The 24,253-nt window shown below is 42.1% G+C and overlaps 1 protein-coding gene across 1 annotated transcript in view; it reads right to left on the reverse strand.

The window, feature by feature from the left end:
* Window positions 1–16,552: 16,552 nt before the first annotated feature.
* The window catches only part of PNPLA8 (patatin like phospholipase domain containing 8), a 107,233-nt gene continuing 99,532 nt past the window's right edge, over window positions 16,553–24,253 (reverse strand). Inside the window, exon 10 of the mRNA XM_040410925.1 lies at window positions 16,553–18,753. Coding sequence (XP_040266859.1) covers window positions 18,482–18,753 — 272 coding nt within the window. The 3' untranslated portion in view covers window positions 16,553–18,481. The remainder of the gene's footprint in view (window positions 18,754–24,253) is intronic.

Below are 24,253 nucleotides of genomic sequence, written 5' to 3' on the forward strand. Positions count from 1 at the left end.
TGCATCAATCTATACAGAAGGTATCCGCAACTAATGTCCGCGACCGGCAGTAATAACCACGGCATTTGAGCATGTGAAAACAGGGTATGCTCCGACTTCCCCCGGTGGAGATTGGGAGAGCCAGAGCGTGTTTGCTGCAGCCCCTGTCCTCCTGTGTAACAGGAGGCTGCTATATAGAAATTTCTATGTATCTTCTGTCTGTAGCAGGGCTCCATAGAAACACAGTAAAATCCTCATAGACTCCAATGCTAATGCATTGGAGTCTACGAGAATAGCAATCCAATGATTGCTTGTTATAATGCCCTAACAAAAAAAAAAAAACGTTTTTATTAATTAAAAAATATATATAAAAATTCTAATCACCCCCCTTTCCCCAAAAGAAAAAAAAAAAAAAAAAACATAAAAAAATACACATCATGGGTATCGACATGTGCAAAAACGTCCGTACTATTAAATAGAAAAAATATTTATCCCATATGGAACACTGCAAAATGAAAAAAAAAAAGTCAAAATGGGTGATTCGCTGTTTTTTTTGTTACTTCTCCTCCCACAAAAAATTTGATAAAAAGTGATCAAAAAGTCAAAATGGTATAATTGGTACAGATCTCTGCAAAAAATGAGCCCTGATACGGCTATGTGAATGAAAAAAATTAAAAGTTCTGGCTTTGGGAGAACTGGGAGTAAAAAATGAAAACATAAAAATGGAAAATCACCCTGTCTTGAAAGGGTTAAATCACGTTTTTATGTTAAACATATTTTTAAAAGATTTTTTAGAGTTTGTTTTAATTTACCATGTCACTATCTATAATAAAAAATGTATATAACTCTGCAATTTTTGCACTGTCCACTAGGTCTAATAATAGGTCATGATTCCCTGTTCTCAGGTAACTTTTCAGTAGCTATGATCATTTTTACCACAGGCAGAATTACATGGACAAGTAACACCTCTATATAGATAACACAGAATTCACCATTCACAATAGGTGATATCCTCAGCTCCCTCTTGACCTCTACACAGGACACAGAGCATGGGGTGGATTGGCCATATACCTTACGGGGAAATTTCCCGGTGTGCCGATATCCAGGGGGCCGCCCAAGCAACCATGTCTGCCACTGGCTGGGTACATAACAAGCCATCAGTGGTAATTAACTCATGTACCTGGCCAGCGACCGCACATTCCCTCCTAAATTCAACTATGTCCCACATCTCACCTCTATCTCAGCCCTCTACTTCATATCTTAATCAGAGACAACTAGAGGAAGAGGAGAGAAATTACCTTTATTGATGGCCAACTCAGAGGGACAGCTTTTGGGGCAATATATTGTGCAATACTGTATTATGTGGTATTTTGCGCTATGGTATTGATGACCCCCTAGTTTTGTTGCCCGGCCTCCTGTCAATTTAGACCCTCCTACAATATGGGGCCACTTTTAGGTATTTTTTTCCAGGGCTACTTTAGGTTCCCAATCCGCCCATGCTCTCCCATATAAATCAATTTCCTGTCCATTCTGTATATGCCCCGTGTAAATGCTTTCAAGTAGCCGGTGTGAAAACTGCAGGCTTTTTTTTATACAGATAGTAACAAAGAAAATTGAAAAACAAATCATAAAAAAAAAATCTTTAAAAACTTGTTTAACATGAAAGAATTATTTAAACAATATGTCATTCTAATTACACATTCCCACAAACAGCATGTATCACCTAGCCACATGACAGGCATGATAGGTGATAAATGTATGATTGCTGGGGTCTGACCACCCGGACCTACACTGATCATGACAACAGGGTTTCCCCTGTGTAAATGGAGCGATAGTGTGCAGGAGTGACCGCCACTTCATTCACGTCTATGGAACTGCCTAAGATAGCCAAACACTGTATAGGCAGTCTCATATACAGTGAAAGGAGCAGTGGTCATGCATGCGCACCACTTCTCCAGTCACATATTTGAAACAGGATTCCCCTATTCTAGTGATCATTGGGGGTCCCAGTGATAGGAGCGTCTGCAATCATATGTGCATACTCACACACAGAATGCTAGCAATTACTGATAACATCTCCCCATGTATAGCCATCAGTGACAGCTATCTATGTATACACACTTACACAGAGAATGCTATTAATCACTGATAAAACCTCCCCTGTGTACAACTATCAGTTACTGACAACTATCTCTGTATACACACTTACACAGAGAATGCTATCAATCAATGGGTCTTCACCAGGAAATAGATCTTTACCAGGAAATTATAGATCAATAAGCTGGGGACTACATACAGGATTATGTAACTGTCAATAATATAATAAGTGATAGCCAACATGGTTTTACTAAGAACAGAAGCTGTCAAACTAACCCGATTTGTTTTTATGGTGTTTTTATTGTGTTTTTGGACTTTGCAAAGGCGTTTGATACTGTTCCACACAGACGACTAATGGGTAAATTGAGGTCTATTGGAGCAGAAAATATAATTTGTAATTTGATTAAAAAGTGGCTTCATGATCGTATTGAAAGAGTTGTGGTCAATGATTCCTACTCTGAATGGTCCCCGGTGATAAGTGGTGTACCCCAAAGGTCTGTGCTGGGCCCGCTATTATTTAACTTATTCATTAATGACAGAGGATGGGATTAATAGTGCTGTTTCTATTTTTGCAGATGACACCAAACTTTGTAATACAGCACAGTCTATGGAAGATGTTAATAAGTTACAAGCTGACTTGGACAAAATTACAGTTTGAGCCTCCACCTGGCAAATGAGGTTCAATATAGATAAATGTAAAGTTATGCACTTGGGGGCTAATAATCTGCATGCTGCATATGTCCTAGGGGGAGTAAACCTGGGAGAGTCACTTGCTGAGAAGGATCTGAGTGTATTAGTAGATCGTAAACTAAATAACAGCATGCATTGCCAGTCAGTTGCCTCTAAGGCCAACAGAATTTTGTCTTGTATTAAAAGAGGAATGGACTCGCGGGACAGGGATGTAATATTGCCACTATACAAAGCGTTGGTGTGGCCTCAACTCGAATACACAGTTCAGTTCTGGGCACCAGTTCATAAAAAGGATGCCGTGGAGTTAGAAAAGTACAGAGAAGAGTAACTAAACTCATAAAGGGCCTGGGAGATCTTTGTTATGAGCAAAGATTAAATGAACTGAATTTGTTTAGAAAAAAGACGTCTAAGGGGGGACATGATTAACCTGTACAAATATATCAAGGGACCATACAAAAAATATCAAGGGAAGCTATTCTGTGTTAAACCCCCTAAAAAAACAAGCAGCCACTCCCTACACCTGGAGAAAAAAAGATTCAGTCATAAGAGGCGACAAGCATTCTTTACAGTAAGATCGGTGAATATCTGGAATAGTCTGCTGCAGGAGTTGGTCACAGCAAATACAGTAGATGGCTTCAAAAAAGGTTTAGATGATTTTTTTTATTCAAAATAACACCGAGGCTTATGACAATGTATAGAAATCTAGTTCTACACACCTTTTCCATTTGGCCCAACCCCTTTTTAAAAGGAAGATGGACATTGATCCAGGGATCGATATAGCAGGATTACAGGTTGGACTTGATGGACTTTTGTCTTTTTCCAACCTTAACAACTATGTAAATGATAACACCTCTCCTGGGTACAACTATCAGTGACTGACGGCTATCTATGAATACACACTTACACAGAGAATGCTATCAATCACCGATAACACCTCCCCCGTGTACAACTATCTATATACACACACTTACACAGAGAATGCTATCAATCACTAATAACACCTCCACTATGTACAACTATCAGTGACTGACAGCTATCTATGTATACAAGCTAGGGATGAGTGAATCGACCTCGGATGACACATCCGAAGTTGATTCGCATAGAACTTTGTTTCAATATTGTACAGAGCAAGCGCTCCGTACAGTATTAGAATGTATTGGCTCCGATGAGCCGAAGTTATTTATACTGTAAAAAAAAACATTTCCCGAACTTGGAACCGAACCAGAGTTTGGGATATTTTTTTTGCAGTATAAATTAAATTCTGAAGTTATTATGCGAAGTCTTGCGAGACTTCGCGAAGTAATAACTTTGGGTCATCGGAGCCAATACATTCTAATACTGTGCGGAGCTCCTGCTCCGTACAGTATTACATAGTAACATAGTACATAAGGCCAAAAAAAGACATTTGTCCATCCAGTTCGGCCTGTCATCCTGCAAGTTGATCCAGAGGAAGGCAAAAAAAAAAACCCTGTGAGGTAGAAGCCAATTTTCCTCACTTTAGGGGAATAAAAAATTCCTTCCCGACTCCAATCAGGCAATTAGAATAACTCCCTGGATCAACGACCCCTCTCTAGTAGCTATATCCTGTAATATTATTACACTCCAGAAATACATCCAGGCCCCTCTTGAATTCTTTTATTGTACTCACCATCACCACCTCCTTAGGCAGAGAGTTCCATAGTCTCACTGCTCTTACCGTAAAGAATCCTCTTCTATGTTTGTGTACAAACCTTCTTTCCTCCAGATGCAGAGGGTATCCCCTCGTCACAGTCCTGTGGATAGATAGATGATGGGAGAGATCTCTGTACTGACCCCCGATATATTTATACATAGTAATTAGATCTCCCCTCAGTCGTCTTTTTTCTAAAGTGAATAACCCTAATTTTGATAATCTTTCAGGGTACTGTAGTTGCCCTCCTCTGGACCCTCTCCAGCTCTGCTATGTCTGCCTTGTTCACAGGAGCCCAGAACTGTACACAGTACTCCATGTGTGGTCTGACTAATGATTTGTAAAGTGGTAGGACTATGTTCTCATCATGGGCATCTATGCCCCTTTTGATGCAACCCATTATCTTATTGGCCTTGGCAGCAGCTGCCTGACACTGTTTTTTGCAGCTTAGTTTGCTGTTTATTAAAATTCCTAGATCCTTTTCCATGTCAGTGTTACCGAGTGTTTTACCATTTAGTATGTACGGGTGAGTTGCATTATTCCTTCCCATGTGCATAACTTTACATTTGTTAGTGTTAAACCTCATCTGCCACTTATCTGCCCAAGCCTCCAGTCTATCCAGATCTATCTGTAGTAGTATACTGTCCTCTTCGGTGTTACTTTACACAGTTTAGTGTCATCCGTGAAAATTGATATTTTACTGCGCAAGCCTTCTACAAGATCATTAATAAATATATTGAAGAGAATAGGGCCCAATACTGACCCCTGAGGTACTCCACTAGTGACAGTGACCCAATCTGAGTATGTACCGTTAATAACCACCCTCTGTTTTCTATCATTGAGCCAGTTACTTACCCACTTACAGACGTTTTCTCCCAGTCCGAGCATTCTCATTTTATATACTAACCTTTTATGTGGTACAGTGTCAAATGCTTTGGAGAAGTCCAGATATACGACATCCATTGATTCGCCGCTGTCAAGTCTAGAACCTACCTCCTCATAGAAACTGATTAAATTAGTTTGACATGACCGATCCCTCACAAAGCCATGCTGATATGGTGTTATTTGCTTATTTCCGTTGAGATGCTCTAAGATAGCATTTCTTAGAAAACCTTCAAACTGTTTACCCACAACAGATGTTAAACTTACCGGCCTATAGTTTCCAGGCTCTGGCCTATAGTTTTATGCGAATTGACTTTGGATGTTTCCGTTATTGATCATACAACCGGTTGCATCTATTATGAATGGATCCAGTTGTATTATCTTTAAAGTAGCAATGACGGATCCGGCATTAAAACAATTGACCCAGATCAGTTTTGCTCCGCATCCCATGCCGGACAGAAAAACACTGCTTGCAGTGGTTTTCTGTCCACTATAGGAATGCAAAAAAAGGGAACAAAATGTATTGTGATGCATTCTGTTTCCTTCAGTTCAGTTTTGTCCCCATTGACAATGAATGGGGACAAAACTGAAACATTTTTATCCGGTATTGAGATGCTTTGCCAGATCTCAATACTGGAGAAGAAAAAAGCAGATGTGAAAGTAGCCTTATATAGGGAATCAATCCGAAAGAGCAAAAGATTTAAATGCATAAATTACAAATTTTATTGAATCATTTCCCACAAATCTATATATCAATCTGCTCAGCTCCTCCTGCTTTATAACAATCTGCATGCAGATTGCACTGCATTTTGTGGTGAGAGGTCCTTTTTAAAGGGATATTCCAGTTATATCAAATTATCCTCTATCTACAGGTTAGGGGATAACTATTAGATTGGTGGAGGTCCTACCGTTGGGGACCCAACCGATCATGAAAACCGGGGCCCCAAACCTCGTGGAGCCCTGCTGAAATAAACTGAGCAGGTGGCTGAATAATGCGCTCGGCCTCTCTATTTATTTCTATGGGAGTTTCAGAGATGGCACCCTGTAATCATGTAGTGGGGACCGACTGTGTGACAGAAAGAGTCCTATCCCTATATGTAGTCACTTAGATTTAGATGCTGCGATCAATAGCGATCATTTAAGGGGTTGAACTGCTGGTTTCGGCAGGAGTGGGTCTGTGTATTACAGCCCTGCTTATGCCACTGAACTTGTGGGTGTACTTACAGCACCCATGGAATCCCCGGGATGAAAATGTATGTCATGGTATGGGAGCTAGCATCCAACAGGGACATGCATTTTTATAACAGGTCAGGCATGGGTTAAATTGAAGTGAATTGATGATGCATGTAATGTAATGTTTTACATGCGTCTTTAATTCCTTTTTTCCCCCTGTAATTATTCCTTGTGTTTCAACAAACTTTATTGAGACAAAGGGTTCACTTACCTAAAAAGTATACATTTTTATGTTTACAAAACAGGTTACAAACATATAAGAAAAAATACATGGACAAATCAGGCATACTTTTAGCTATGTTTTTAGCATATACATTAAAAGTATAGGCTAAACGTAGGTATAAACATGACATAAGTAGCCTGAGCTGTAATTATCCCAGAAATAGTAAATAAAACACTGAAATAAAAAGAAATCTTCGAGAACAGATATTAACATGTAATTCTGATGAAGATTCTGGAAGTTTTATTTTTATATTCAGATGTACAATGCAGGTGACAGGAATATTAGTATGATTATACAGATAGGAGCTCTACATTATCAGATTGTTCCATAGCAGAACGATTTGAAAGGGCAATTTCATGCATTCTCCCTATGCTCTGACACGCAGACCTTGATTGTTGACTTTGAATTAGAAATAGCTTTAATGTACTTTAATATTATGTAGGTGAGAAATGGTAAAACTTATCATTTTCGGTACCACGCTGTGACAAGCTATTTTGTGGTACATAAACAGTCCTGAGAAGTGCAGCATATTTCAATAATTTAGATCACAGAAATATTCTGAAGACTCACCGTTGTCATCCCTGCAGTGCCTCCTGCTGCTCTCTGAAGAAATGAGAACTTTTTGATGCTGCTTTACTTTTACTTCCCATCTGTGTGCCTGAGAACCTGATTGTATGATCCAACCAGAGAGTCACTTTCACGTACTCACTGGGCCAGATTTATCCTTACTCTGACAGCTCACTCTACTTTCACATATGGCTAAAGTCAGTTTTAGCCAAGTCAGATTTATGATCGGCCCTTTAAGACTGTAATAAATGTGGTTTGACGGTAGCAGTTTATCCGTCAGTAAGCAGCTTTACAAAAGTCGCACGTCTTTCCGAAAAAGTCTCATAAGATAAGCATGGTCATCACTGGAGTGAAATTGCACTTTTTGGCGACTTTTTAAATAGTCCCAATAGTAAATCTGTCTAGAGATTCATTTACATAGGAAAACACGCCCACTTTCAGAAAACTGGCGAGCATAGTGCAGAGCAGAAAAAAGTCGTAAATTTGTGCGCAGTTTTAGCGATTGCTCAAAAATTTGCGACTTTTTCACTCCATTATTCTGATTTGAGCTAATGATAAATCTGGCCCACTGTGTCAGATTTTACGTACTAAGGCTACTTTCACACCTGCATTCGGGTGTCCGCTTGTGAGCTCCGTTTGAAGGGGCTCACAAGCAGCCCCGAACGCATCCATCCAGCCCTAATGCATTCTGAGTGGACGCGGATCCGCTCAGAATGCATCAGTCTGGCGGCGTTCAGCCTCCGCTCAGCAAGCGGACACCTGAACGCTGCTTGCAGCGTTCGGGTGTCCGCCTGGCCGTGCGGAGGCAAGCGGATCCGTCCAGACTTACAATGTAAGTCAATGTGGACGGATCCGTTTGAAGATGACACCATATGGCTCAATCTTCAAACGGATCCGTCCCCCATTGACTTTCAATGTAAAATCTGGACGGATCCGTTCAGGCTACTTTCAGACTTTTCAAACTATAATGCAGACGGATCCGTTCTGAACGGATCCAAACGTCTGCATTATAGGAGCGGATCCGTCTGAGCAGACAGACGGACCCGCTCTGAACGCTAGTGTGAAAGTAGCCTAAAAAAACCTCCCAGGGCATTCAATGAGCACCAGGATTCTGTTTCATTAGGACAATAGTAAGGATCCCCTTCAAGATGGCTCTGGGATGATATTAACCCAACTGAATTGGTGACATATTAAAGTGAACTGTGCTGCCTTAAAATTATTAAAAGAAGACGTGTCACCTCTCCTGGCATATCTGTTTTACTAATTAGTTTTATTTCCCATGCAATAACAATTCTGGAGCACCTTTCTGTATAACTCTGTGTTGTGTTATTCCTCAGTTATTGCTACTTGCTTAATGAATCAGTCAGACACTGCCAGCACTGATTGAATAGTGTCAGACAGTGCACCCCCCAACTGGTAACGCCCAGATGCAGATTCATTGATTTACTTCTAGAAGCAATAACTAGGGAATGACACAACATAGAGTTATAAGAAAAGATGTTCCAGTATTGTTATGTCATGGGGAATGCAAGTAATTACTGAAATACACCTAGAGGAGGTGACGTTAAGTAGCTGTAGTAGTGGGCAATGTGCATACAATAAATACACAAATCAACAGTGGAATAATGCCTAACACACAGCAGTGTATAAATGGTATGGTGAGGGGTGTAGCTAAAGGCTCAGGGGCCCAGTTGCAGCTTGGGCCCCCTTCCTTCAGTACTTTGTGGCAAGGGGCAGGGGTGCACCCAGCCTTTCTGCTGCCTGAGGCTTCTCAATATACTATCATGCCACCCCCAATACTGTGCCCACTGTGCTCCTCAATACTATACTGCAGAAACAGTCCCCCTGAAAATACTGGTACCACACAGATAGTGCCCACTAATTATTGGCAGTGTCCCAAAAATAACTGCCCAGCAAATAGTGTCCCTGACTCTAAGGCCTCATGCACACGACCGTGCCATTTCTTTGCGGTCCGCAAACCGCGGATCCGCAAAAACCGGAAGCCGCCCGTGTTGCCTTCTGCAATTTGCGGAACGGGCGCCGGCAATATAAATGCCTATTCTTATCCGCAAAGCGCGGAGAAGAATAGGACATGTTAAAAAATTTTTAGCGGGGCCGCGGAACGGAGCCACTGATGCGGAGTGAATGGGTCCGCATCCGAGCCACCAAAATGGCGGCTCTGATGCGGACCCAAACAACGGTCGTGTGCATGAGGCCTAATAGTGTCATGAACATAATGTCCCCCAAAAATAATTGTGGTAAGCTGATACTATGCCAGGGTACCCCTCACAGTAATAGTGCTCCCCAAATTCCTATCAATAGAAATAATTATCTACCAGAGTACGCAGTGTTAACAGTGCTCCCAATAGTAATAATGCCCCCCTTGTGCCCATACTAGTAATATATTCCCCATAGTCCCCTAGTAGTAATAATTCTCCTTATAATGTGTGTCAATAAAGAAAATACCCTTATAATGTGTGTCAGTATAAAAAATACTCCCTTACATCTTACAGATCTTTAGATCATATCCCCATATTAGACTTCAAATTAGAACCCCATATCATACCTCAAAATCAGACCCCCATATCAGATCCTTAGATCAGGCTGCCATATCACACCTCAGATGAGATCTCAAATCAAAACCCCACATCAGACCTCCATATCACAATTAAGATCAGAACCTCATATATTCTCAGACCCTTATATCAGATCCTCAAATCAGACCTCAGATCAGACCCCCATATCAAACCTCAGATCATACACCCTTTACATCTCCATGTCAGACCCCCATATCAGATGTGAGATCAGATCTCAGATCAGATCCCCATCAGAGCTAAAATAAAGTAACTTACCTCTCCTCCCCACCACTACTTTTCAGGTCCAGCATTCTCTCCTGCAGTTGCGCTTCCTGGTCTTCTCCTGGCCCACGCTACACTGTGACCTGACTTTGTAGATTCAGAACGTAAGGTCACAGTGCGCACACTATGTCCCAACGCTGTACGCATCAGGACAGTGCAGCGCGGACCCTGAGAAGACCTGGGAGGGATGAGTACAGCACTTCACTCACCGCTTCCCACGCCTCCTTCATACTAGTTAGCACCTCCATAATGGAAGCACTTACTAGTATTTGCTTTATAAGATGCACTGCTTTTTATCAAGCAAACAATATGGTAATCGGAGGTTCAACACTGGCACGGGGGACCCTGGCTTAGGGGCCCGGTCGCTATTGCGATCACTGTGACCCCCTATAGCTACACCACTGGGTATAGTCATACATACCACAGGAATCACTAAGACAAAACGTACTGGCCCACATTTCCTAATATGGCACCTACAACTTTTAGAAAGTTTAAACCATCTACAGAATTAGTAAATCTGTCCTAATGTCTTCCAGCCAGGTAAGAGACATTACGGGGCAGAATAATAAGTACATAACATTCCTAGGGGTTGTCCAAGTTATTTAAAAAAGGTCTCCCAAGCAGCAATTGTCATAAATGAATAAAATCATCTAATCATATACTCACCAACTTCCTTCTTGGCTACAGTGATGAGATACTGGACTTAGCGGTACACGACCAATGAGCCAGTGATTGGCTGCACGGTCAAGTGGACTATAGGAGCGGATGATCACCACAGCCAAAGCCCCAGGGGAGAATCGGAGTGTCACTGTGGGAATTGACAGGGGGTAAATTAGGTTAGTATATATTTTATAACAGTTCCTTCATGGGGGACTTTTTTTTAAATTATAACTTGGACAATCCTTTTAATCCAGCACAGAATTGCATTATAATGTGGACTGACACAAAGATCCAGATGCAGACTGAGCAGAGGACCATTAGGATTTTCATCTGATCAAAGGCAATGTGATAATAGATTTTGCGGTAACATCTTATTTTGGGATGCATTCTGTACGGTTCTCCCTTTATGACAATAATCCATAATATTTTGATAATATAGTACCTTTCCAGTTCAATTGACGCTGGATTACAGGATTTTTTTCTGTATTTGTCATGTTTCTGTAGACAGTACATGGCATTTGTTTTGTTGCCTTTTGTTGAGCAGCTGTTTGCTCCACTTTTACTTCATTCCCTCCAGTATTACCCTTGATGAAAGTAATGTTTAGAAATTCAAAGAATCCATTAAACGAGTGAGCTATTTCAGATTCATGCAGACTGTGCAGGTTTTGTTGGCTTCTCTCTTACATTATACATTTTATTTACTAGGTTCTGCTTCTCCTGGTGCAGTGAAGTATGTGCTGTAAGTGGATCACAGCTATTGATTTGTTAAAGCATTTACAAATTATAACTTCTCAAGGGATACTGTTCTCTTTTCTGCAAAAATAAAGCTATGGGTATCTTGGTCAAGAGCACAGTACGTGTGTATTGTATACAAAACAACAGCTATATAAATGTCTTACTGCAAAAATATTTGGGTGCTTCCTGAAAAATGCTTTCAAGGTGGCCACCATTTCATAGAATAATCATTAAGAATGTGGCACCCACCCATTAGCGGTCATGCCTCTGTTAAATACGGCCCTGAAGGGTAATGTATTCCCATTTATGCTCTTGAAAAATCCCGTTGAAATTCTTGGTTTCTAACAAGAGAACTGAATAGAAAGTCAGCAGAGACATGAAACCAATACTGCAAACCAATAAAATATTTACAACGCTTTATAAATGAGCTCTCACTTTTAAGTGAATCAACACCAGCCAACATTCTGTGCTGTTCCATTTTTTTTTCATATAGCACTAAAGAAGCACTTCCGCAAAAAAATATTCTCTGGCCTGTTAGAAAAGTAAACTGCAGTAAAGATATTTTTTCTCATGGCTGGAGTTGTTTTGGCCCTCAACTGTGTTATGTTGCTGACACTCAGGACTCTGACACAATTAGGGAATTTATCAAAATTGGTGCAAAGGAAAACTGGCTTATTTGCCCACAGCAACCAATCAGGTTCTACTTTTTAGTACTCCTTTGGAAAATGAAAGGATCAATCTAATTGGTTGCTGTAGGCAACTAAGCCAGTTTTCCTTTGCACCAGGTTTGATACATCTCCCACAATGTTTGCTGCGTAGAGGGGAATATGCAAAGAGGTAGCTCCCAATAAAGAGAACCATCTCACCAGTGCCACCTATTGTAATTGGTTTCCTATGTCAAAATCAAAAACTTTTCAACGAGCCTTGGGATTTGACAAGGGAATATGGCCAAGCCAGATTTCCATCCATAGATAGCGGTTTCAAGGTGCTTGCCCATCATCAGTATGGAGTAGGACTGCAGATGGACCAGAAGGGATTACAGTGGTGCTTGAAAGTTTGTTAACCCTTCAGAATGTTCTATATTTCTGCATCAATTTGACCTAAAATTACAAATATATTTTCACACAAGTCCTAAAAGTAGATGAAGAAAATTAGATCAAACAAATGAATCAAACATATTGACTTGGCCATTCCAAAACATTCTTCTTAACTATTCTTTGGTAGAATGACTTGTGTACTTAGGGTTGTTGTCTTGCTGCATGACCCATGTTCTTTTGAGATTCAGCTCATGGACAGATGCCCTGGAATTTTCCTTTAGAATTTGCTGGTATAATTCAGAATTCATGATATTATCACAACCATGTTTCCCACATAGGAAGAGATTTTTAATCTAGAATGCAGTGTTTTGCTTTTTCCAAATATAATGCTTCTCATTTAAAGTCTTTGTTGGTCAGCTATTGCTGGAGAGGATAATAATGGCCTTAAATTTCCTCTACTTGTGCGCAATCTGTCTGACTGTGGACTAATGGAGTCCAAACTCTTTAAAGATGGTTTTTAACCTTTTCCAGCCCGATGAGCATCAACCACTCTTCTTCTGAGGTCCTCGTAAATCTCATTTGTTCTTGCCTTTATAAACTTCCACAAGAATGTGTTGTGAAGATCAGACAGTGATAGATCGCAGTTCTTTAAATAAAACGGGTCACCCACTAACACCTGATTGTCATCCCATTGAATAAAGACACCTAATTTCACCTTCAAATTATCTGGTAATCCTAAAGGATCACATACTTTGTCACTCACAGATGTGATACTGCATCATTTTCCTCAATAAATGACCAAGTCTAATATTTTGACTCATTTTGTGATTTGGTTATCTTTATATACTTTTAGGACATGTGAATATCAGATGTAGTTTTAGGTCAAATTGATGCAGAAATATAGAAACTTTCAAGCACTGCTGTAGGAAATGGAATTCTTACAGCTGTATGTGACATTACTACCACATCACCCCCATCCTGTGCTTTTCTTAATGGGAGTACCAACAGTCCTTGGAAAACAAGACTATTTCAAGGGCAGACAGGCGTATCACCCTTCTGCCCAGGTCAATACACTTATGTACAGTATAATATACGAATATATGATAGGAAATAGAGAATGTTTTCAGCAGGATATTACAGGACCACCACGAGCTGCTTTCAATGGGCATACAGGTGGTTTTGTGACATTTATTTCATAATGAGTATTACAAAAATGTGTTTATTGAAATTTGTAATCCTTTTAAAAAAAAACAACAAAAACATACAATGTACTGGCATATACTGATATATCTATACACACCAATACATTTTGCTTGTGAAGAATACTACTGATATTTTTAGTAAGAGACTATTGTTCCATAGACAACAGTTGTCCCCCGTCATTGTCAGAGCGTGAGCCTGGGACTCCGACTTACTGTTCTAACACGCAACCACTAAGTCCAGTGACTGGGCGCAGCCGTCTTGGCACCAAGCTACTTCCAGCCTGGTGGGACCAAGGACAGGTGAGATGATTATTTTTTAATTGGCCACAGGTTACCGCCATTAGGGTTATCAGTTCTTAGGCCAGACAACCCTTTACATTCAAAACAGTGATACAATAATATTCTCCAAATCAGACATATTATTGGTAAGGACTACGCATACACTATATGCTATTTTAATGAAATGGTGATAACATAATACAGAATATCTATCAGGAAAAGCCTAAGGCAATTAGCATAAGAGGATTATGATATCTGCACTGTAGCAGCCTGTAGACTCTACATCTCAGCTAAAATATACCCTTAAAAGAGACCAGTCAGGATTTGACATTTTATTCTGAATTTTTTAACACTAAATCTCAGCTCCTTCTGTTCTACAATACACTCACCTAAAGAATTATTAGGAACACCATACTAATACGGTGTTGGACCCCCTTTTGCCTTCAGAGCTGCCTTAATTCTACGTGGCATTGATTCAACAAGGTGCTGATAGCATTCTTTAGAAATGTTGGCCCATATTGATAGGATAGCATCTTGCAGTTGATGGAGATTTGAGGGATGCACATCCAGGGCACGAAGCTCCCGTTCCACCACATCCCAAAGATGCTCTATTGGGTTGAGATCTGGTGACTGTGGGGGCCATTTTAGTACAGTGAACTCATTGTCATGTTCAAGAAACCAATTTGAAATGATTCGAGCTTTGTGACATGGTGCATTATCCTGCTGGAAGTAGCCATCAGAGGATGGATACATGTTCTCATTCTGTTTATGCCAAATTCGGACTCTACCATTTGAATGTCCCAACAGAAATCGAGACTCATCAGACCAGGCAACATTTTTCCAGTCTTCAACAGTCCAATTTTGGTGAGCTCGTGCAAATTGTAGCCTCTTTTTCCTATTTGTAGTGGAGATGAGGGGTACCCGGTGGGGTCTTCTGCTGTTGTAGTGTTGTGGCTTCACAAATGCTTTGCTGCATACCTCGGTTGTAACGAGTGGTTATTTCAGTCAACGTTGCTCTTCTATCAGCTTGAATCAGTCGGCCCATTCTCCTCTGACCTCTAGCATCCATAAGGCATTTTTGCCCACAGGACTGCCGCATACTGGATGTGTTTCCCTTTTCACACCATTCTTTGTAAACCCTAGAAATGGTTGTGTGTGAAAATCCCAGTAACTGAGCAGATTGTGAAATACTCAGAGCGGCCCGTCTGGCACCAACAACCATGCCACGCTCAAAATTGCTTAAATCACCTTTCTTTCCCATTCTGACATTCAGTTTGGAGTTCAGGAGATTGTCTTGACCAGGAGCACACGCCTAAATGCATTGAAGCAACTGCCATGTGATTGGTTGACTAGATAATTGCATTCATGAGAAATAGAACAGGTGTTCCTAATAATTCTTTAGGTGAGTGTATGTTGCCTACAGACTGGGTAGTTTGAAGGTGCCAGGTTTGCTTCAGTTTATTTTTCATATAAGATACGGACAGGGATGTTAAACATTCTTGTAATATACTTTATTAGGGAAAGAGGTTTCTTTATATTAGAAAACATGGTGTAAAGAGTATTCTGTAACTGAGCATTGCTGAGCAGTCAGTCTTCAGCGTTCTACTGAGCGCTAAAGATGCCCATGTGTAACAAGTCAGATAGGGAGGGTGATAGACCACATGTCCATAGCCAGGGACTGAGGTAGTGACAAGAGGCGGCTGGAAGCCTCTATATTTTACACACAAGGCATCTTCAGTGCTCAGTAGAACTGAAGGCAGACTCCATTAGGGTATCTGTACATGGTGCAGATTTGTATGCAGAAAATCCGCATGAAATCAGCACCAAAACTGCACAAAAATCAGCACTATTTTGGCTGCGTTTTTGTTGGAGATTTTTAAAAATCTGCACAACAGGTAAATTCCCAAGTTCGAAAAAAGCAAAGCGTACATGAAATTTATCCAATCTCATTCACTTTGCTTTTACTGTATTACGCTGAGGTTTGTCTGCACAAAATCATGGTGAAAAAAAATGCACATAATCCGCATTGTGAGCAGGTAGCCTAAACACGCTCCGGTACACTTTGCTCTTTACACCCTGACAGTTACAATTTTAAAGGGCTATGTCTGACCTAAAACCACAAAACATGCACATTGAGCTTGTTTACACAGCCTGCAGACATGCTGCTGTACCTCTTTACTTATTTGAACGTCCTGTTCTCCCACAGCGCTCCGATGTTTACAACCCAAACTTCTGGGTTGTGCATGTTTCTGATATGCAGCAACCACTCTTCCCATAGTGCTGGGCACTGCTATCTCACTCCACCGCTCCCTTAGAGCAAGCCATGCCCACGACACCTCCAATCCTCGGCGGCCCCACCCAGTACACCTTTTCGCTCTGAAAGAAGAGCTTTACGCGAAAACAAGGCTGAGCACGAATAATAGAGACCAAGAGGTCACAGGAGCAGTACACTGTGAAGTTTAATGGTCTGGCAGTGAAGGAACAATGCTAAGGAGAAGTTCATTCTTGGACAAACTGTTCAACTATATTATTATATATATAGTATTATATTACTATCAATTCTGAGGTTTATTATATAAAATATTGGCTTAAAAGGAAGCAGTCACCATGAAAAAAAAAACAGTCCCACCTACAGGCAGCATATTATAGAGCTATAGAGCTCTTCCTGAGCTCAGTTGCCTAAGTGGCCCATCTTATTAGTGATCGACAGCTCTCCCTGTATAATTGTGTATACAAAGATAGATGTCATCACTGATCGTTTCAGCCACTTGTCTACCGATCTAAGAAAGAGGAGACATTTTGAATTAATTACAAGTTTTACTGCATCTTTTCCCATAAAACTATATATCAATCTGCTCAGCTTCTCCTGCTTTATAACATGGTTGCACTACATTTTCATCATGACATGTTTTATTTAAAGGGGGTCCCAGTGGTCACCCCCCGGTAAGCATTCTTTTATCACAGATGATAAATGTTGTTTGTTGGCCAAGCCCTTTAACAAATATAAACAGTGCATCATAAAAATACATCTCAAAGTGTATGCCACATTTATAATTTGCAAAAGCCATAATCATTAGTAAGCACCTTGCTTTCATTTTTCTGTACTGATTCTGAAATCCAACAAGCCCAGAGCTACATAGTTTAGGGTACTGGACTCCAACCCTTCAGCACTCCCTGCTTGTTTAGTCTCAGCACACAGCTTTTGCTGGTGTTTTACATCCTGGGAAGTGAAATCTTTACAGCAGTCACTGTACAAACTAAAGTTGACTATACACATGAAATTAAAGTTAGCCAAAACAACCGATTTTGGTTGACTATTGTTTGAATGAATAGGCAGGAACATTTTTGAGTATGGCCTGATTAGCCAAATTAGGTCGATCATTTGCAAACATACTGAAGGACCAGGGAGTGGATTTTATTTTTTTTCAAACGGACACCGCGATCAGCCAGGTTAGTCTGACATGGTGCTGGTGGGATTGTTCTTATGAACGATACAATGAACAACTGATGGACTGCAAAGTTGCCTATCAATCTCTCATGTGTATGGCAAGCTTAATATGATGTACAAATAAGTAACACACTGATTCCTAGAAAGTCAGTTAAGTTGTTGACGGATTCTAAAGCTAGCCATATATATTAGACAGCTGTCTGACCAACGCTGTAGTCCAACTGTCTCATCCTTATCTCCCCTTTTTTGCCATCAGAGGAGAGTTGAAAGGTCCACAAATTAGATGGCTGGCCAAAATTATTCAGATTTCATTTTGATGGATTTCAGATTCTGAACGGATTTCAGGTCAGTGCTGGACAAATAAAGCAACAATTTAACTTTTTATGCAGAGTATTTCTTTATAGTCAACTGGAAAATGATGTTCAATGGTGAACCTCTGCTGCATGTCATAATTATTAAGAAATACCAGTTCACTGTACACCTGACTCATTTAAATCAACTTATGCGCACACTACTGCCCCTTTATACAGTATATAAGTGGAGAATAAAGCAGCTCTTTTAGTGCACTAATCCTCGGACAGGATGGAGGCAAGGACGGCAATCAATATTTCATTTTAAATAATCATGTATAACGCTTAACCAAGAATATCCAACAGGTTAATAAAATACAGTAAAAGTGAGGAAATATTTATAATATGTACATTCCTTTTCTCAAATGCATTATACACCAATGTAAAAATCTGTCTATAATGAAATAAATTTAATCCCTCTGGCTCCACGATATACTTGAAGATGCAATTCCAGTAGCTTCAGTCGCAAGGATCCCTTTTACCTCTTAGCTACAGGAGATGTAAACAGCACACAAATGATGTGTGGACTAGTATTGGACATATGCACCTCAGTGTCATACATGGTTGCAGCTCTACAGCTTGGAGACAGGAAAGCCATCATACATGTCAACTTTTAATTTAGTCCAGTCACAAATCCTCTGGAATGTTGTTCTGTCTTGTTTCAAGACCGTGGCAGCTTTCTTGAGTTTCTCCTCATTTCGCTCTAGATAGTTCTGCCCATCTAGCAGAAGTTGACTGAGTTTTTCTTTACGGTTTTCATCCAATGGTATGTCTTCACTCATGACTGGGTTGAATCGGAAATAGGTGTTTGGTGGTAGTAAGGCGTCCAGTGTTTTGTGAACCTCTGTTGTAATTGGGAAACAAAACATGGCACAATTATTAAGAAAAGAATCTATAGTTACACTGAAGTTATTTACTATTGTATCTAATCACAATGACTTACTCAATAATATACAGGTCCTTCTAAAAAAATTAGCATATTGTGATAAAGTTCATTATTTTCTGTAATGTACTGATAAACATTAGACTTTCATATATTTTAGATTCATTACACACAACTGAAGTAGTTCAAGCCTTTTCTTGTTTTAATATTGATGATTTTGGCATACAGCTCATGAAAACCCAAAATTCCTATCTCAAAAAATTTGCATATCATGAAAAGGTTCTCTAAACGAGCTATTAACCTAATCATCTGAATCAACTAATTAACGCTAAACACCTGCAAAAGATTCCTGAGGCTTTTAAAAACTCCCAGCCTGGTTCATTACTCAAAACCGCAATCATGGGTAAGACTGCCGACCTGACTGCTGTCCAGAAGGCCATCATTGACACCCTCAAGCAAGAGGGTAAGACACAGAAAGAAATTTCTGAACGAATAGGCTGTTCCCAGAGTGCTGTATCAAGGCACCTCAGTGGGAAGTCTGTGGGAAGGAAAAAGTGTGGCAGAAAACGCTGCACAACGAGAAGAGGTGACCGGACCCTGAGGAAGATTGTGGAGAAGGACCGATTCCAGACCTTGGGGGACCTGCGGAAGCAGTGGACTGAGTCTGGAGTAGAAACATCCAGAGCCACCGTGTACAGGCGTGTGCAGGAAATGGGCTACAGGTGCCGCATTCCCCAGGTCAAGCCACTTTTGAACCAGAAACAGCGGCAGAAGCGCCTGACCTGGGCTACAGAGAAGCAGCACTGGACTGTTGCTCAATGGTCCAAAGTACTTTTTTCGGATGAAAGCAAATTTTGCATGTCATTCGGAAATCAAGGTGCCAGAGTCTGGAGGAAGACTGGGGAGAGGAAAATGCCTGAAGTCCAGTGTCAAGTACCCACAGTCAGTGATGGTCTGGGGTGCCATGTCAGCTGCTGGTGTTGGTCCACTGTGTTTTAGCAAGGGCAGGGTCAATGCAGCTAGCTATCAGGAGATTTTGGAGCACTTCATGCTTCCATCTGCTGAAAAGCTTTATGGAGATGAAGATTTCATTTTTCAGCACGACCTGGCACCTGCTCACAGTGCCAAAACCACTGGTAAATGGTTTACTGACCATGGTATTACTGTGCTCAATTGGCCTGCCAACTCTCCTGACCTGAACCCCATAGAGAATCTGTGGGATATTGGGAAGAGAAAGTTGAGAGACGCAAGACCCAACACTCTGGATGAGCTTAAGGCCGCTATCGAAGCATCCTGGGCCTCCATAACACCTCAGCAGTGCCACAGGCTGATTGCCTCCATGCCACGCCGCATTGAAGCAGTCATTTCTGCAAAAGGATTCCCGACCTAGTATTGAGTGCATAACTGAACTTAATTATTTGAAGGTTGACTTTTTTTGTATTAAAAACACTTTTCTTTTATTGGTCGGATGAAATATGCAAATTTTTTGAGATAGGAATTTTGGGTTTTCATGAGCTGTATGCCAAAATCATCAATATTAAAACAAGAAAAGGCTTGAACTACTTCAGTTGTGTGTAATGAATCTAAAATATATGAAAGTCTAATGTTTATCAGTACATTACAGAAAATAATGAACTTTATCACAATATGCTAATTTTTTGAGAAGGACCTGTATAGTATCCGAAACCTCACCATTGGACACTATTTCAGAGATTTGGCACCCATCAAAACCATAATAATAAAACCATGTAAAGAATAGGAAATCCCTTCTTATGCACCAACCCTTGTCTGACCTTATGACCGTGTCTTCTGCTACCAATTTTGGATACCTGTTACTTCCTGTTCTGTCTTTTATGGCGCTCTCTCTAACCCACCCTACTACCTGGCCATCTATTAGGGACCATCCTGGAACCATGACCTGGGTATTTTTCCGCTAAACTTCATCTCCCCTTTCAGGAGTTAAAAGTGAACAACAGAAGGATATCTTAGACTCTTAAGCTTAGGTTAACCCAATAATGGTCTCTTAGAATTGCTCCCTGTTCTGCTGCCAAACTTCTTCCAATACCCTAGTCAGATCTGTTAATGCTTCTTGCCGTGTAAATGTGTTTTTTGGAAACCTATTTCTGGTATACCGATCATCTGGATAGGAATGTACGCTCTTTCACTAGTGTCAGTAGAGAGTGCCACATTAACTTCTATGGGACAGTGTTGTGGGCATGCTCTTTGAAATATCTAAGGTTTACTGTTCAGGGAAAAGGATGAGGAATTCAGCCATACACATCACCTATTAGGCTAGGTTCACATCTGCGGGTGAGGTTATGGGGGAAGCCTCCGTCACAGAATGGTGGAAATCATGCCAGAAATCTTACAGACCCCATCATAGTGAATGGGATCCGTTGGGTGCCATCTGTGTCCAGCCTATGCCAGATGCAGCAATTTCGGTATTCTGTTCCTATGTTGCAACAAGATATCTGAATTTGGCTGGAGATCTGAATTTAACCTTTTCGGGGGTGTGAATTATTTTTCATAGTTGAAATTAAATTAAATTACAATTTTGGAGGCTACTTTTTAATTAAAACGCTTTTATGGATATACAATTCTGGTGATTAATTACCAGGGGTCTCCAAACCCCGGCCCGCGGGCCACAACCGGCCCGCTTGTGCGTTCGATCCGGCCCGCCCGCAGCTGGCAGGTACCAAATCCGCACAACCGCCCATGCTGTCACGCTTGTGTTGTGTGTTCGATTCCGCGCCCGCCCGCAGCTGACAGGTTGCAGGAACGAAAGCCGCACAACCGCCCATGCTGTCACGCTGTGCTTTTTGATTGGCTGCTGGGACCGCCGATGTCCCGGCAACCAGTGACGTCACAGGTGCGGCACCTCCCCTCTTCCCGCCCGCTGTTTGAAATAACAAATCCACGTGTGTAGCAGCGGGCGGGAGTCGGGACTCAGGAGTCCAAGAAGAAAAAAAAAAGAAGAGGAGCAGAAGCCGGCTACAGCGGAGGCAAGTGTTGCACAACGCTGATGGGGACACAATGGGGAACGCTGACATTGCTGTGCTGCGCTGATGGGGACACAAGCTGCTGAGGACACATACTGATGGGGATATTGCTGTGCTGCTGGGGACACTGCTGATGGGGACTTTGCTGTGCTGATGGGGACATTGCTGTTCTGATGGGGACACCGTTGATGAGGACACGGGTGTCCCCATCAATGGTGTCCCCATCAGCACAGCAATGTCCCCATCAGAGGTGTCCCCATCAGCGATGATGGGCACACTGCTGATGGGGACAATTCTGTTCTGATGGGGACATTGCTGGGGACACCGCTGTTTGGCACACTGCTGATGGGGACATGGGTGTCCACATCAATGGTGTCCCCATCAGGATAGCAATGTCCCCATCAGCGGTAACCCCATAATCGATGTCCCCATCAGCACAGCAATGTCCCCATCAGAGGTGTCCCCATCAGCGGTGATGGGGACACATGCTGCTGGGGACACCGCTGACAGGGACATTGCTGTGCTGATGGGGATGTTGCGGTGGACACTGCTGATGGGGACATTGCTGGGGACACCGCTGATGGGGACATGGGTATCCCCATCAGCGGTGACCCATCATCGGTTTCCACATCAGCACAGCGGCGTCCCCATCAGCAATGATGGGGACGCTGCTAATGTGGAAACTGCTGATGTGAACATTGCTGTGCTGATGGGGACATTGCTGAGGACACCGCTGATTGGCACACTGCTGATGGGGACAAAGGTGTCCCCATCAATGGTGTCCCCATCAGTACAGCAATGTCCCCATCAGCGTCCCCATTCTGATGGGGACATTGCTGTTCTGATGGGGACACCACTGATAGGGACACGGGTGTCCCCATCAACCGCGTCCCCAAAGGCAGTGTCCCCATCAGTGGTGTCCCCATCAGCTGCTAATGGGGACTCCGCTGATGGGGACATTGCTGTTCTGATGGGGACATCATTAATGGGGACATTGCTGTGCTGATGCTGACATTGCTGTTCTGATGGGGACATTGCTGTGCTGATGGGGACACCGCTGATGGGGACATTGCTGTGCTGATGGGGACACCGCTGATGGGGACATTGCTGTGCTGATGGGGACAACGCTGATAGGGACACGGGTGTCCCCATCAATGGTGTCCCCATCAGTGGTGTCCCCATCAGCACAGCAATGTCCCCAACAGCAGCGTCCCCATCAGTGGTGTCCCCATCAGCACAGCAATGTCCCCAACAGCAGCGTCCCCATCAGTGGGTGTCCCCATGATGGGAATATTGTTTTTCTGATGGGAATATTGTTTTTTTGATGGGAATATTTTTTTTTTTATGGGAATATTGCTTTTCTGATGGGGACATTGCTGTTCTGATTTGGCCATTGCTGTTCTGATGGGGACACCGCTGATAGGGACACGGGTGTCCCCATCAGTGGTGGCCCCTATCAGCTGCTAATGGGGACTCCGCTGATGGGGACATTGCTGTTCTGATGGGGACATCGTTGATGGGGACATTGCTGTGCTTAAGGGTGACACGGCTGATGGGGACATTGCTGTGCTGATGCTGACATTGCTGTGCTGATGCTGACATTGCTGTGCTGATGCTGACATTGCTGTGCTGATGGGGACATTGCTGTGCTGATGGGGACATTGCTGTGCTGATGCTGACATTGCTGTGCTGATGGGGACATTGCTGTGCTGATGGGGACATTGCTGTGCTGATGGGGACATTGCTGTGCTGATGGGGACATTGCTGTGCTGATGGGGACATTGCTGTGCTGATGGGGACATTGCTGTGCTGATGGGGACATTGTTGTGCTGATGCTGACATTGCTGTGCTGATGCTGACATTGCTGTGCTGATGGGGACATTGCTGTGCTGATGGGGACATTGCTGTGCTGATGGGGACATTGTTGTGCTGATGCTGACATTGCTGTGCTGATGGGGACATTGCTGTGCTGATGGGGACATTGCTGTGCTGATGGGGACATTGCTGTGCTGATGGGGACATTGCTGTGCTGATGGGGACATTGCTGTGCTGATGCTGACATTGCTGTGCTGATGCTGACATTGCTGTGCTGATGCGGACATTGCTGTGCTGATGGGGACATTGCTGTGCTGATGGGGACATTGCTGTGCTGATGGGGACATTGCTGTGCTGATGGGGACATTGCTGTGCTGATGGGGACATTGCTGTGCTGATGGGGACATTTTTGTGCTGATGGGGACACCGCTGATAGGGACACGGGTGTCTTTGCGTTGTTTTGCTAAAGTTTTTTCTCTTTTGTTCTCAGTCATATTATGCTGATTACAAAAACGATCCATGTAAAATATATACATTTAATTTAATACATAACTGATTTTTTTTTCCGGCCCCCGAATACTTGTAAAATCTTCAATGTGGCCCTCCTGTTGAAAAGTTTGGAGACCCCTGAATTAGACGAATCCTAT

Source organism: Bufo bufo, chromosome 1 (genome assembly GCF_905171765.1).
Source record: "Bufo bufo chromosome 1, aBufBuf1.1, whole genome shotgun sequence".
Taxonomy (NCBI): Eukaryota; Metazoa; Chordata; class Amphibia; order Anura; family Bufonidae; genus Bufo; species Bufo bufo.